General features: G+C 44.3%; 1 protein-coding gene across 1 annotated transcript in view; it reads left to right on the forward strand.

Moving 5' to 3' along the window:
- Nucleotides 1–10,201: 10,201 nt before the first annotated feature.
- The window catches only part of sh3bp5b (SH3-domain binding protein 5b (BTK-associated)), a 19,846-nt gene continuing 13,695 nt past the window's right edge, over nt 10,202–16,352 (forward strand). The window contains exons 1-3 of the mRNA XM_065957673.1: nt 10,202–10,549; nt 11,444–11,506; nt 14,845–14,973. Coding sequence (XP_065813745.1) covers nt 10,472–10,549; nt 11,444–11,506; nt 14,845–14,973 — 270 coding nt within the window. The 5' untranslated portion in view covers nt 10,202–10,471. The remainder of the gene's footprint in view (nt 10,550–11,443; nt 11,507–14,844; nt 14,974–16,352) is intronic.

Here is a 16,352-nt window from a genome sequence, read left to right on the forward strand (position 1 = left end):
CCGTTCTTAAAGAGGACTTGTACTCTTGTATGACCGTGTTCTTTGTCTTACTAGATTATGGTTTATATTCTGTTCTTTGTTGTGCTTGTTTGGTTCGGCTCTGTGCATCTGTTGTTGAGTTTTATGTATTTAAAGGCTCATCGTCTATGAACGCTGTGGTGAGTGCTAACAGTTTACTTTTCCATACTTTTTTAAATAAAATGAAATGGATTCTCCTCGGCCACAGAGTGAAATCTGCAAAGAGGTGAAATGACAGCACGACACTCTGACATCATAGATGAGAGATTCTTGATTGAAAGGGAAATGTGGTCACAGATCTGTATTCATAGATCTGTATTCAAAGAGCTGTATTCATAGAGCTGCATTCATAGATCTGTATTCATAGAGCTGTAATACCGACATGAATCAATAAATGAGCAAAGTGAAGTGTCACCTCCACTTACCTGTGATGTTGTGTTGTTGTGTTGTTTTTGTGTTTGTTGTTGTGTTGTTGTTGTTGTGTTGTTGTTGTTGTTGTTGTTGTTGTGTTTGTTGTGTTGTTGTTGTGTTGTTGTTGTGTTTGTTTTGTTGTTGTTGTTGTGTTGTTGCTGTGTTTGTTGTGTTGTTGTTGTGTTTGTTGTGTTGTTGTTGTGTTGTTGTTGTGTTTGTTTTGTTGATGTTGTGTTGTTGCTGTGTTTGTTGTGTTGTTGTTGTGTTTGTTGTTTTTGTTGCATTGGTGATAATGAATAGAAAGTAGTGGTGAAAGCTGCAGTTGGAGGATGTTAGAACTTTCTACAGTCCATCCCTGCATCAGCTGCTCATGACAGACACAGACTCATCTCCCTCCATCTTTATAGATGACTCTCTGATTTACCTGACAAGAAAAGATGACAGCTCTATTAAACCTATGCTGGAATGTCTTAGGGCTGCTGTACATCCTACAATTGTATAAAAGTCGTGGTGGATTGTAAGCTCACGCTGTGCGACAAAAACATACGCCCAAAGCTCAGGATGTATGTGCTCACACTGTTTGTGTTCATAACTGTCCATGAAGTTATCTTTGAAAGCTCCCACAGGCTGAAGTTGAATCAGATATATATGTGTGTTGACTGTTGTCTCTCAGCAGCATCACAGATAACAACAAGCTAGCTAGCAGACACCATCAGGAAAAAGGCCTGAGGTCGAGGAATCGGCTCGGGGCTCTCACTGTGTGCAGTCGTACGATCAAATCTTCAGACATGCCAGAAACTCATCAACTGGTCAGGAGCCACTGAACGGGACATGATAGCTGAGATTAGCCCTACTTCAAAATCTGTGGTGCGTCTCTAAAATGGGGTCAGAGTGGGCCTGGCATAGCACAGTGTATGTCGGGCTTCACTCTGCAAACAGCTTTTGAATTTTTTTTTTTTTTTAACGGCTTCATGTTCAGACTTTTCTTTAGCTCCTCCTTCAAGCTGTTCTATAATCTGACTCCTCGTGTGCACCAAACATCAGGAAATACAAAAACTGCTCAGGGTCGTACGCAGTAGGATTTTTATTTATTTCAACATTATTTGTGCCGATAGAATTCCACAAGATCACTACATTTAAATATTGATCTATAATGAGCTTTGTATCGCTTCAGTCAGACAGAATGTAGACTTCAACTATTCACATTTAAATAACTTATATACACAAGTTTTACTCTTTATTAGGAGTTAGCATCCCTCTGTGCTCTGATAAACACTCAAACAGTTCTGCAGAGAACATTTGTTGCAGATTTCTTTTTTACCATCTGTGATATCTAACGTGTTCACTAACCTTTGTCCTCTGCATTTGAGACGCACAAAATGACCAACAGCAGCACTGATCCAGCAAACCAAGTCATTCTTTACACAAACGTTAACGCTGAGGAGGAATGAGGAGACAGCTCCTTTAGTCCTAAATGAGAGTAAAGACACTCAGATCGGACTCCACAGCTGCTGAGACGCAGGGTGAGCTCGTGTGTCTGCTGTGGTGGGCTGTGCTGTGGTTGGAGGATACGTATTTACAGTTCTGTTTCCATTTCCTCTGACCAACAAACACTTCACACTTTGTTCTGATCTGTGACACTTTGACTTTAAATTACATGGGTGTAGAAATGGAGGTGTGTGGGGGAGGGGGTTTGCAAGCAGCAACCTCTGATGTTGAAAAATGAAGCTGATGCTGAAGTGCAAAATTCTGCAGATCCTCGAGTGTCCTTAGGTTGACTGAAAGTTAGACTGAGACAGCATTTCCAGCATGGAGACCTCCACTGTATTTAATGCGTCACTGTGTTGTGTGTGTTTGTTTTTATTGGGTGTAAGTTGCACATAGATTGTGTTTTCTCTTCACCTTGGCCAGGGGCTCATATCCCCTCAGTGATATTAAACTTAAACTAGAATTACATTTAGTAAAATATCTGACAAAATGCCCTCAGTTGGTCATTCACCTTCCTGATTATCATCGGGGAACTGTCCCCTTGACCCTTGATGCAAGTACTCTCACTTTTTATGGAAGTGAGAGTTGTTTTCTTTGGAAACAGGGTTTTGTTTTTCGCTCTCTGTTAAAGCTGTGGGAGTCGGCAAATATGTTGTCATCTGTGAGTCATTGCAATGGGTGCAGTAGTGTGTGTGTGTGTGTGTGTGTGTGTGTGTGTGTGTGTGTGTGTGTGTGTGTGTGTGTGTGGGGGGGGGGGGGGGGTACTAATGCACCAGAATTTCAACTTTGATATGACTCTAGTAAAAGTCTAACCCTAACCCAAATCTAACAATATCAATACCACAGAAATAAAAATAGAAATCCTACGGCCCCAAAACATTTGGTGATCTCTTCAGATTAAAATAAGTTGGAGGGAAACTTCTTCACACTGTTATTAAAAGTTTAAAAACATTTCCGACTTCAGGTTTTTATGTGTTGGGTGTTTGCAACATTGGGAATCATTTTAGATATTGGCAAGTTTGGATTTCTGTCAAACATTGCAGCAGCACCAGATCTCTGGAGCGATTTACCTCCACATGTTGGTCTGTCTCCACACTTCCTGTTTTCTAAATCTAACCTTAAAACACGTTTATAGCTTTTGGCTCTGCCTGAGAGTTTTGTGTTAATTCCTATAATCCCAATTTGTCTCAATAGTCCTTTTTTTATGTCCTGTTGTTTTCATGGTCTGTGATTTATTGAGTTTTTATTTTTGATTGTGTAACACTTTTTAAAATGAGCTTCATGAATGCGTTGGGATTCAATTGGATTAGCCGGTTGGGAGGTGCCAATGTTTTGTGCGGAGTAATTCCCCTCCTACTTTCCTGTCTGATAAATAAATGTAGTTTCTTTAAAGCTTCAGGACTTTGAGTGGATCATTAAAAAAACAGGTCGCAGCATTTTAATATGTGTGCTGTCTAAAAGTGTTAAAGGAGTCAGATGTTGTCGACCTGAATGTAAATCTTTTAACAGCTCGTTGGTGTCATGGAGGTGTGGTTATAGTCATATCTCAGGCTGTGGAGGAGGGGCCTAATGTGAGACCTGTTCATGGAGACGCTCCTGCATACTTTGATCATTGTGGGGTCATTACATCTATAATGTTAATAAAAGTAGCGCCTCACTTTACTGTTCAAAACTGTGAATTATTGACTAGTTTAAGTTGAAATACCAGCATGTGTGTGTTGTCAGTCAGTCTAACTCGTTCTTAGTGGTCGGTGACCATGTGACGGAGCTGCATTGCATCATCATCATCTGATGGCGTTAAAGGGGAAAAAGACTTCAGAGTCAGACAGCGGAGAGGGAGCTGGAGGTGAAGAAGCTAAAAGAAAACTGCTGTTCAGGTCAGAATGTCTCTGTTTCCAACTTTTTTTTTTTGGAGCCAGAATTCAGATTTTTACTCAGAATTCTGGCTCCGAAAAAAAAAGTCAGAATTAAAAAAAAAAAAAATCAGAACCAAAAAATCTTGTTCCAGGGGCCCTAATCCTCTTCCGTACAGGTGTGACACAGTTTTTATTTAAGGAATGAGTCATGACCGTATTTCATCTTTCTGTGGCGCAGTCCTCCTGAAATGATCTAAATATTTTCATTTTCTTTATTGTCTCATCATATTTCTTAACAAACACTATAAGATGCTTTAGTTCTCCTTCTATCTTCACTACTTTTATTACACACATTATAGTTTCTGAGGATGCATGTCTCATAAATTATGTGATGCATGTCAGTTATGATTTATTCACTCTCTCACAAGTTCGTTAAAACACCTCAGAATTGAGTTTCAGGCCTCTTCATAAAACTCCACATCACCATGGAAACAGATAAATCCACCAGTGGCAGATATAGTCTGTTGGGGCCCGAGGCAAACATTAAACAGGGGGGCCCCTCCAACTAGTGTTCATCACCATTCTGTCTGTCAGTTTCCCGACATTTCTTCATCTTCCTCGTTCTCTCTCTTCTTTTTTTTTTCACTCTCATCGATGAACTTTGGTTTTTGAAAGTTAAAATGCATGCCACACAGCAGGGCGAGAAGAGGGAGTGCTGTCAGATGGGGACCCCTCAGGGAGGTTTCCCACTGTCATTGCAACATTTGCATGTTGTGAGCTGTGGTTTAAAGTTTGTCAGCTCTAGGGGCCCTCCACTGGCCCGGGGCCCCCCAATAGCAGTGCCTCTGCACTGGACTTAGTGAAGTAGAAAACAAAGATTGGTCGCTGCAGTTTAAAGCTGGACTGGATGATTCAGACTGACAGGACGACGTAGCTTCATGATGATCGATCATGTGTGTGTGTTTGTGTTTTCACAGCTGTAGGGGGTCAAGTGTCCTCTGGGTGGTTGGTGTCAGCTTTGGCCTGCTGTGCATCGTACAGGCAACTGTTAACGTCTACCTGCGTCTAGACTCTGGTGAGTGTCAACCCCCCCCCACCCCCACCTCCCACATCACACCTTTAAGAAAACAGCGGGCAGAGATGAAAGATTAGAGGAAGAGATTTCTTCATCTGAAAAGCAAAAAATAACTCTAAATAGTCAGTTTTTTAATCCTAACAGGATGTGGGACACAAGCTTAACTTTCCACTGCAGTGTTTCCAACACACAGACGATATCTGGGCTAAGTATATTCCTGACCTATTTTTATTTAATTCTCATTAAGTCAATGAGGTGTCAATTCTCGCCCTTGAGAGTGCAGGCACGTGCGAGGACCTCACCGCTCCGTGCGGTGGCGCAGTGGTTATTGCACGCGCCCCATGTATGGAGGCTATAGTCCTCCAGGCGGGCGGCCCAGGATCGGATCCGGCCTGTGGCCTCCTTTCCTGCATGTCATTCCCCACTCTTTCTCCCTGATTTCCAACTCTATCCACTATCCTATCGCTCCATTAAAGGCACAAAAAGCCCCAAAATAAATCTTAAAAGAATAATAATAATAATAAATCCCCCTCTCGGCAGTACTACCACTGGTCTGCCTCCATTCTTGGCTCTCCTTCACTGCTCTCAACAGCCGAGAGAAACGTATCTATCATTTAAACCGTTAATGTGTCTAAAACCCAATCCTTTAGTTGTGAAACATTAAAACTACTTCTCTGCTTTCCTTCAGCTGGATATTTGAACAAGCACGACAACACATCAACCAACAGCTCCACTGTGATGTCTGCTGAGCAAATCAGAGACCTTCTTTCAGACAGAGAACAAATTCTGAAGGAGAAAGAGCGACTGCATCAGGAAACCGAGCGACTGGCTGAAGAGAAGAACAACAAAAAGGCTATTAACATCGACCTGATCAACGAGAGGAAGATGTTAAATGAGAAGCTTGCTCAACTCCACATTCAGATACAGAATCTTCAGATAAAACTAATCGGTGAGCGAGTTTCATCTTTGTAAATGTTCATCTTTTTAACATTCAGGATAACCAGGAACTCAGTCAGGGAGATACACTGGAATACGATAAGATCTAATAAGCTTTACATTAAGTTAAATATGTTTAACATGAGACAAACAACTATTTATCCAGAAACATAAAACACAGTCGGACAGCTGGAGTGCTGAGACAAAGAATTCCCATTTTACAGATTGACTTGGACAGCGTGAGAATATACAATGTTTGTGGTTTAAAACCATTTTAAAACACATAAACAAACACACATACGCTCATTTCTGAACCGTCAAAACTGAGTGTTTCATCATACCTGACTTATGTGACACACACACACACACACACACACACACACACACACACACACGCACACACACACGCACACACACACTCTTCTCTTTGAGTTGAAGTTTGTTTTCAGTTAATTTGTGAATCAATAATTTGCCTGTTTTTCTGAATTCCTCGTCTCTTTTCTTCCTTCCTGGTTTATTTGTTTCCGTTGATGGAAGTTATTAAACCTAAAAGGTTTGAGAGTTGAGGTTAAATGAAACATAAGAGATCTATGAGTGTAACACGACGTACCGCCACTAGAGGGTGCTGTACATCTAAAGAGAGCATGTTTCTCTGCATGTAGAACTTTTTTAAAATCCTCTTCTAAAACGTCAATTCATTTCTATTTTTCTGTCTTATAGATGTGTATTCAGTGTTTTTATCTTTCTGTATTTTCTCTGAAGCACTTTGTAACCTTGTAAAGAAACGTGCTATATAATTAAAGGTTTGAATCCCTGAACCTGCCGTGGGTCTCATCATGCTGTCAGTACTTCCTGAGTCCCATCATTTTAAACACACAATGAGCAAAATCTTGGACACTATTTGAAAACATAAATAAGAAGTTAAGAAACATAAAAAAAAACAATAATTTATCATTGTTGGGTGTTCAGGAAGTTGCCACTGAATTCGTAAACTCATCGTGATCTAAAGGTGCTCTGGATAGATCAACACGTCCCTGCTTCATGTCCTGGTTCACGTCCTGGTTCTGCATCCTGCTGTCAGGTCGCAGAAAGGAAATCAAAGAGACGGGGACGTAAAGGTCAGTGAATCAAGGCTCTCTCAGTCTACCTCCGCCTGTGTGATGTTGTGTAACATCCTGAACATGACACACCCTCAAAATCTACAATCTACAGAACACAGCATCTCTATTAGTCGGGACTGTAATGATTCCCTTAAAATCAATGACGAGGTTTGTGTTCTTCATGTTTTCATGACACATTTATTTAAAAAAGACCAAACCAAGTCTCTGCACTCTCTTTGTTTTCTTAACGTATGGGTGGCCTTCAGTCCCAAACAGTTTTGTTCCTGCAGAAGACTTAAGTTTTCTGAAGTGTCATTTCATTTAAATCTCACTCTGTGTTTCTAATCACAGGTCACTGAAGGATGTCGTGTGTTTGTTTTGGATTCATTTTAGCAGCAGATGAATCCACATGTGTCGATCTGAAACGTGACGGTTGCATCTTCAGCGCCACAGAAACCTCTCGTGTTGGAAGTTTTAAATGATGGAGAGAACTGATGGTAGAGGCTGCTGAGTAAAAAGTCTGTCAGTATTAACTCGTCCATTCACACACGTTCACACGCTGATGGTAGAGGCTGCTGTGTAAAGAGTCCATCAGTATTAACTCATCCATTCACACACGTTCACACGCTGATGGTAGAGGCTGCTGTGTAAAGAGTCCATCAGTATTAACTCATCCATTCATACACATTCACACGCTGATGGTAGAGGCTGCTGTGTAAAGAGTCCATCAGTATTAACTCATCCATTCATACACATTCACTCGCATTCAGACCGGTTTAAACAGTTTAAACATCTTTCTGAAATTCTCGATATGAACCTTCTTCCTCTACTATCATACCTGACTCCCCTCCCTCTCCACCTTCAGGTTTTTAGCTGACACTCTGAAACACGGCTTCTTACTACGAGAGTCTCTGGAGAGTAACTGAATTAAAGTCGATACAATCGGCTCTTCTTCTGCCGTCAATACGACCTCTGTCCGTCTGTCTGCTGCGTACGACACCACACAACGCAGCTCACTGTCAGCCTGCTGCTCGCAGTTACATTAGCACGTTAGCCGTTTAGCTGACGCTCTCATCCAGAGTTACTCACATTGAGAAAAAGAGTTTTCATCCTCAGATCATGAACATCACAAAGTGCACATCAGAGTGAGGAGACGGTGGAGTGAGTGTCGGGTACGGACGCCACTTTCAGAGGAAACATCGTTTTCAGAGATCTGTAACACGAGTCTTTATCAGGACTCCATCGCCATGTTTTCAGAGGGAATCAGGAATCTGCTGACAGTCCGTCCTGTCCTGACATGCCCACTCGAAGGCTGGAATATTTCACATGTTTGTAAAATAGCATCCGTGCATCTCGTTCTGTGAGATAAACGCCATCACTGATTATCCCTCTTTAAATATTCTCATTGTTATATAATTTCAACACTTTCATCACGCCGTAACTTTAATGTAAAAAGACTCAACAGATCTGTTCATGATGAATGAAAACACTGAAAGCTATAAGTGCGGGGTGCAGATGGCCTAGTGGTTAGGTCATGTCCCATGTACAGAGACTATACTACTCCAAGCGAGCAGTAAGGGTCAAATCTGACCTGTGGCTCCTTTCCTGCATGTCTCTCTCTCTAATTACCTCCTTCAGACACTCTCCAATGAGATTATTAAAAAGCTAAAAGGGAAAAAAGGCTGAAGGGCAACCAGTACACAATCTTTTCAGAGTAGTGTGTGTGTGGCAGACAGAGTGATATTCAGGAGAGACCTGCTGCAGCCTCCCTGAACACATCTCTTCTTCTCAACTCTTTTCTTGGTGTTGTGAACATCGAACTACATGTTGCATTAAGATAAAGGCCAAAAACTTTCATCATGGTGTCGCACTATGTTGCTTTGTCGACCATTTTAGAGTTGTTCTTTTAGCCTCAGGACCCCCCCCCGGCTGTGAGAAGCAATTTATCATGGTGACAATAATGCACACACACACGCACACACACACACACACACACAAGCAGTGGTCAGGGTGCAGGGTGGAGGTTTGGGAACATTTAAAGGACACTGCAGTCTGTTCCTTCCTCTTTGTAAATGATTTGACATTTCCTGTTATTCAGATAAACGGCTGCAGCCTGCAGAGACACACAACATGCTGACGGGACTCTTCATGCTCTGCAGGCTGTCAGCGCTCCTTCTCAACAAGGACACCGGGATGCAAACCTGCAGAGCCCTGAATAAGGTGCAGAGCTGGCTAAACACTGAAGCTTCAGTGTCCACCACATGGCAACCTGCGTGAGCATGGACTCTAGAGAGGAGGGGAATCAGAATCAGCGTTGATAAATAAAACACTAAAATCCAAAATGACCCACATTATCCATCTATCCATCTGGCTTTAAATAAAACGGGTTTGTATCTAAAGTGCAGAGCTGTCTGCTGACCCCTTATAAATAACCTTTAATCAAATTACTTAATTATATCACATGTTGTTTCTCACCTAATTTAATTATCTTTATGGCAGCTTTATGGTGCGCTGCTTCGAGGAACTCTAACAGAAGCATTTCCTGCGTCACTCGGAGCCGTTTCTCCATCTGAGGCCGACAAAGTGAGGATAGTTTCCAGGAAGAGAAACTCTGGAGGAGTTTATCTTTCTTGGAGGACCACATGACCTATTCATCACGGAGAGGGTGATGTCTCCTTTCATTGTGGGACAGATTTAAAGGATCAATCAGTGAGATGTGTAGTGAGTGAAATGATTAAGTGACCTTACTGTATGATCAGACATTAAGGAAACATGCTATGTTGAAGTGCTGGCTTCTCTGACAACAATGCAGCAGCCAGTATGTCCTCCTTCTAACTTTAGAATCTGGTCCTGAATGCTCTGGATTTGTTTAGACCAGAGAAGGTGGTCATTTTGTTTTGATTAAGATGACCACACACAGGTAGAACGTGTCAGAATGAAGGAGTGTGTCTCTCTTCATTACTCACCGTTTATCAGCCTCAAGTTTGCATTGCCTCTGTTTATATTTATCATGCTTTTCTAGCAGTGAAAAATTGCGTGCAAAGTTTTTTACGTAGCCCTGACCATGAATTTCAGAATAATTCATACAATATGCCTACATACAAATTTTCATACAGAATGTGACAGAAATGTGAACTATTTTTTACACAACACCCGAAAATCAGATTATTTTCTTCTCTGTATTCTATAACGTTTATGAAGGGCCCCTTTAATAAATGTCACTAAGCAGCGTCACCGCTAAGAGGCACTATTCACCCCTCATACCCGAGCAGGAGGAGGCGTTCCCGGACCGAGGCAGGGCTCCGGTCATCTGAGCATCGGGCTCAGTGAGGAGAGAGAGCTGAGAGGAGACACACGCTGCCGACGCTGCTGATCGGCTCCCGGTGGGTTCAAACCAGGATGTTCTTCTTCTCCTCCGGTAAACGCTCCGTTTAATCCCATTAAATCCGAGCTGGGGACGTTCACAAGGCTCGTGGATCCAGATGAGCGTTGGGTCCCTCAGAGTTGGGTGGTGTTTACGTTATTAAAACGGCGTTAACGTGAGTCTTTGTTCGGCTGCGGTGACATCTGTCCTTCACACCTGCAGCATGGACCGTTCAGAGAGGGAGAGCAGGTCCGACGACGACACCGAGTATGAGGACGAGGAGGTGGACCCCAGAATCCAGGTGAGTCACCTTTACAGCTACAGTACTGATTATTGGTTCTCATTGATCCGGGTTTATTTGGGTCCACGACACACGCCTGTCTGTCGTCCTGCTGCGACGCTGCCTCTGCACGTCTTAATTATGATATTTATTCTAATTATAATAAACTCCGCCTTCTAGCCGCGCATTAAACGAGCTACATTAATCCGACGTGTGTTCAGTTTGATGTTTTTATACCTGATATGAAGAGAGATGTGGTGATGTGTAAAAAAATAAACTGATCCAGGTTCATTACAGCAGACAGAAGAGGTGAGAGCTCCATCAAATAAACGAGCATTAAGAAAAACCAAGTCACTGTCAGTGCAGAGCTGATCAATAAAGTTAGGCTTTGAGAAATGACGCAAACCAACAGGAAATAATTAAAGAGACTTTTTTTTTAAACATACTTTATTTGTCCTTGAGGGGAAATTCTGGTTAACACTCTGTTACTGTTACATGCCACACACACACACACACACACACACACACACACACACACACACACACACACAGACACAGAGTCTGGACGTACATGCACAAACAGGACCTGTGGACATGCACTGATGGAGAGATGTCAGACTGGGGGGGGGGGGCTACACAGGGAGTAGGCCGGAGATGATAGGGATCCAGTGCCTTGCTCAAGGACGCATCTGCAGTATGCAGGAAGTGACCTGGGACCAACCACAAGACTATCTTTCACACTTTGGGACTTGAACCGGTTTTTTATCACAGCAGAACATACAGCAACAGTACGGCAGCTTTCAGTAGCAGCTCACGCTTCATGATGCAGCGGTCTTTGATGTTACATCTGGTGTTTCCACGGTGACCATGTCAGAGACGATGTGACATTCTTTCTCCTCCTTTTCTCTCTTCCAGGGGGAGCTGGAGAAACTCAACGAGTCCACTGACGACATCAACAGATGTGAGACGGAGCTGGAGGTCAGTGTCTCACACACAGAACCGTGTGCAGTCTGCAGGTTACCTAGGTTACCTGTGTGCAGTCTGCAGGTTACCTAGGTTACCTGTGTGCAGTCTGCAGGTTACCTAGGTTACCTGTGTGCGGTCTGCAGGTTACCTAGGTTACCTGTGTGCAGTCTGCAAGTTACTTAGGTTACCTGTGTGCAGTCTGCAGGTTACCTAGGTTACCTGTGTGCGGTCTGCAGGTTACCTAGGTTACCTGTGTGCGGTCTGCAAGTTACTTAGGTTACCTGTGTGCAGTCTGCAGGTTACCTAGGTTACCTGTGTGCGGTCTGCAAGTTACTTAGGTTACCTGTGTGCAGTCTGCAGGTTACCTAGGTTACCTGTGTGCAGTCTGCAGGATACCTGTGTGCAGTCTGCAGGTTACCTAGGTTACCTGTGTGCAGTCTCCAGGTTACTTAGGTTACCTGTGTGCGGTCTGCAAGTTACCTAGGTTACCTGTGTGTTGTCTGCAGGTTACCTGTGTGCAGTCTGCAGGTTACCTAGGTTACCTGTGTGCAGTCTGCAGGATACCTGTGTGCAGTCTGCAGGATACCTAGGTTACCTGTGTGCTGGTGCTAACGTTGCTAACTGGACTTTTTACACGCTCACACATACATACACAGTTACTCTCCCACTATGTTGACGAGCAGAGACGCCTGATTGGTCATCGTAGAGGAATGGGGAGAACTTGGTTGTCTCTGAGTGAGCTGCTCCGCCCGCGCGTTGAAGGACAGATTGAGAGGAGATCGTCTGGAAGTGTTGTCAAGAGTATTTGACTTGACTCATGACAGTCGTTACAATGTGTGTTTTTTTTGCATTTTCATGTGGACGAAGATGTTTTTGAGAACTGAGCGTGTGGATGGAATTATTCTTTTTGATTATAAGAAATGGCCGCCTAGGTGTGGACTAGGCGTCTGTCTTATGAAGGTATCGGCGTGTGCAGAGGCAGCAGATTGAGTTCTAAGCGGACCTTTGCTCCGTCTGCAGGACAAACAGTTCACTCTGTTAGAATAAGAATCAGTCTGTGTTTAGTGAGGGACACTTACTGATGAAGTGTCATAAAGTGGTTTAAATCAGCTGTAGTCAGAACACTCTGAGGAGAAGAAGCAGACAAAGTTCATGTTACATAAAAACATGGAGGCTGTGAGGGGAGCGGACGTGTTCCTCTGCAGAGAGGAGACCGTTTTGATGACCGTCCATCGGAGTGTCTGAACTGATCTTTGAATCCTGTAAAACCCGGGCAGAGTGGCGTCTTTTATTTCTGCAGGTCAGCAGTAAGATGTGAAAGTTTACAGAGGACAAAGTCCACAGAGTCGTCACAGTGTTTTAACAGGAGTGATTTAGAGCGAGGAGTCCTGCAGTGATGAAACCAGTCCTCTGGTTCTAATGGTGTCCCGCCATGTTGACAGTGTGTCAAAGAAAAACAGGACATGCACACGTCCTCTGTCTTGTTTTGTGTCCTTGTGTTTTATTTTGAAACTGACCGGACTCTGTGTGTTTCCTTGTCTGACTTCCTGTCTGAGTCGTTCTGTCCAGTGTACTTCATTAAAAGCACAGAGCGGAGCGGCGCTGCTGGCACGCTCTGGAGGCAGACCGCCACGCTCGCTGTGGAAACACAATCATAGAGTGGCAGTGAACGGTGCCGAGTGAGGCTCTGACGGGTCGCAGCGCACACAGACTTTATGGAAATCGACCGTGAGAGTTTTTCAGTTTTCTTAAAATAAAAGATCTGCACCAGAGCCCGACAGCACGCCACGTCTGGAGCTGATCTGAAGCAGCGCTTGTTTTATTTTGAAAGCATAGTTTCCTCTGGAGACATTTTGGGGGTCATCAGGGTCGTTTGGACTCTCTCTCTTCAGGCCATGTGTCTCTTTAGTCAACATGTAAGAGCGGTTCTAAAAGCTTTGATGTTTTATATCTTTGTGGCTCCAAACAACATCAAGTTGTTTTCATGTGGGACAAAGACGCTTTCTGTTCACGGCGAGACGAGAGCGTGTTGTCTCAAACCAGCGTGTCCAAAGACGCCCCTCCCCTCTTTCAGTTTCCTGGAGTTTGACAGACGAGTCCTCATTAAGCTTCAAGGATCTCTAAGAAGAAGAATTATCTGCTGAAAGAAACGTCAGTGACGACTAACAGCTTAAGCACGTTACCTCCATGAAGACGGTCTTAAAGAAGCGTTTAGAGAAAGAGACGGCTTAAAGTGATGGAGTCTGAACTCCAAGAGAGGACAGTGGATAGAGTTTGAATGAGAGAGAGAGGAGGGGGGGTGTGCTGTTATTGTTCACATGCAGCTCGCCATGAATGGATCAGGTAGTTCAGAGAGTTTTGTGCACTAAGAAAGCAGCATCAAGTCTTCTTCAAGCCTGCAGAAAACTCCAGATAAGCGTCCAGATATCTGAGTCTGAGCATCATGTGTGAACACAAACTGAATGTTTCTCTCTTCACCCGGAGTTTCTCCTCCAGCCTCCTCGTATTTATTCTGCAGAAAGTCAGAGTGAGCTGATGTGAGAATGCAGCAGGATGTAATCAGGAGAATTCACCTGGAGCGAGTGGGAGGGGGGTGGTGACCTTTATTCCCTGTGATCGCTGCACGACCATAGACTGTCTGCACGCCACCTCTACCATCTCCGTGCTCTAATGAACCTGCTGCATTATGTTTCCTGTTCTCCAGGATGTTCTTCTCCACTCTTTAGTTCAGAATGAGATTCTGTTCAACTACACATAGCATTGATAGAAAGACACATATTCTCATATTCATATATGGAGGACGGCCTCGGAGAAGCAGTGCTGTGTTTGTTTGTTTGTTAAGAGGAGCTGATGTTGAAAAACATCCTTCTTACATCACTGAGCCGACTGGATCAGAGACTTTCTCCGTGAAGATCCGACTTGTTTTTCTTCTTGATTCCAAGAAAAGGGGCGGAGCTGGCGTGTCAGAGCTGAATGTTTATGTCACAGAAATCCCCCTCGCCTCGACAAACAAACAAAGTCTTCAGATGGAACAAAGCGTTTAGTCGAGGTCAACAGCTGCCTCTCTGTCAGGCAGCTGTGGACAGAGCGATTTTATTTCACTGCTCAGATTACACGGAGTCCTTCATGAACACTTCTCCTCTCTGACCTCTCAGATTCATCAGAGACGTGTCGGTGCAGCAGTACAGAAACTTTCACTTCCTGAAATAGTCTGCAAGCAGCTAAGATAGAGGTCAAAGGTTGCGATGCCCTGAGAAACAGAAAAGAGTTCATTCTCATTCTCTCTCTCTCTCCCTCTCTCTCTCTCCTCTGTGAAGCTGATGTTTTTTCTGGTGTTTTTTTTTTTTCAGGATGCGAGGCAGAAGTTCCGCTTGGTTCTGGTCGAGGCCACGGTGAAACTGGACGAACTGGTGAAGAAGATCGGGAAAGCTGTGGACGAGTCCAAGCCGTACTGGGAGGCTCGCAGGCTGGCCAGACAGGTCAGTCCACACGGGTCATAGATTGAAAATAACCCCGACGCAGACGTGGATGATCCTGCAGCGATGCAGGGACAGGACATAATCCATGCTGACAGGGTCAGTGTCTGCCGGGCGTTCACCGCAGCGTTGAGTGAATTTGTTTAACCAGCGAGTCGTAGGCTTTCAGAGGACAGGAAACAAAATGTAAATAGAATTAAATTCAGGGACACTTCTCTAGAAACGGATGATGTTCAATCTGTTTTCAGGCTTTCTGTGTCATGACGACCTTTAATGCCTCAACGAGAAAGAAGACATTCAGGAACATTCTAAAAGAGAAGTGCACGTATCACACCTTCATCTGAGTTCCCTTTTTTGTGTGTGTGTGTGTGTGTGTGTGTGTGTGTGTGTGTGTGTGTGTGTGTGTGTGTGTGTGTGTGTGTGTGTGTGTGTGTGTGTGTGTGTGTGTGTGTGTGTGTGTGTGTGTGTGTGTGTGTGTGTGTGTGTGTGTGTGTGTGTGTGTGTGTGTGTGTGTGTGTGTGTGTGTATAAAGGGGAAGCAGCCACTTGCAGCTCACCCTCACAGCTGTGAGAGCTCGCCAGGAAGCAACCGACACAGAGAGGTTTCTTTATGCAGTAGCCCCCCCCCCCCCCCTTTCCTCCTGATCAATCGATTGGATCAGAGCGATCTGTGCTCGACTGCTTTAAAGGAGCAGATGAAACCATCACCGTGAAACACAGGCCATGATGAAAGAGTTTCTGTGAAGTGACACCTCGACCCGTTTGAACGATCTCTCTGTGGCCTCTGCTTCTGTTTCTAAGATATTAGGGATCATGTGGAAGACTTCAGACAGAGCCCCCCCTCCCTCGCTTTCCACGTTAGCTTTCAGCCTCGTCACTGTTCAGAGAGCGGTACAGAGAGCGCCACGACGGACTGTTCACACACTGAGATCCTTCAGAGTCCTTCAAAGTCTCCAGAACAAACAGGTCAGAGAGAGAACATTGAAGAAACAGTGTCAGGTGATCTGATGCTCTCAGGAGGCTGCAGGAGGGGCGGAGCTTGTACCTGCTTAGGTACAGAGACTTCTCTTAAATGTCCAGTAGCCCCCCCCCCCCCCTCTCATCTGGAGTGTTTCTCTTGAATTCTCTGTCCAGTGTTTGTCAGGTATTAGAGACGCTGAGCGCTCGTCGATGAAGTGGGTCAGGGTGACGGGGCAGAAACGTTTATTTTGGCGGCGTGATCGCCTGAGTGCACATCGCTTCGGCGTGGCACGTTTTAAAGCGCTGACTGTGCGCCGGGGGACGGAGCGAGGCCCCGTTAACCGGAGTTGACTCTTCTGCAGGAGAATATGAAATATGCAGCGAGCTCCTCGTTTATTCCGCTTCACCTCCTGAGAGACTCCA

The sequence above is a fragment of the Labrus bergylta genome, chromosome 8, assembly GCF_963930695.1.
Source record: "Labrus bergylta chromosome 8, fLabBer1.1, whole genome shotgun sequence".
Lineage (NCBI taxonomy): Eukaryota > Metazoa > Chordata > Actinopteri > Labriformes > Labridae > Labrus > Labrus bergylta.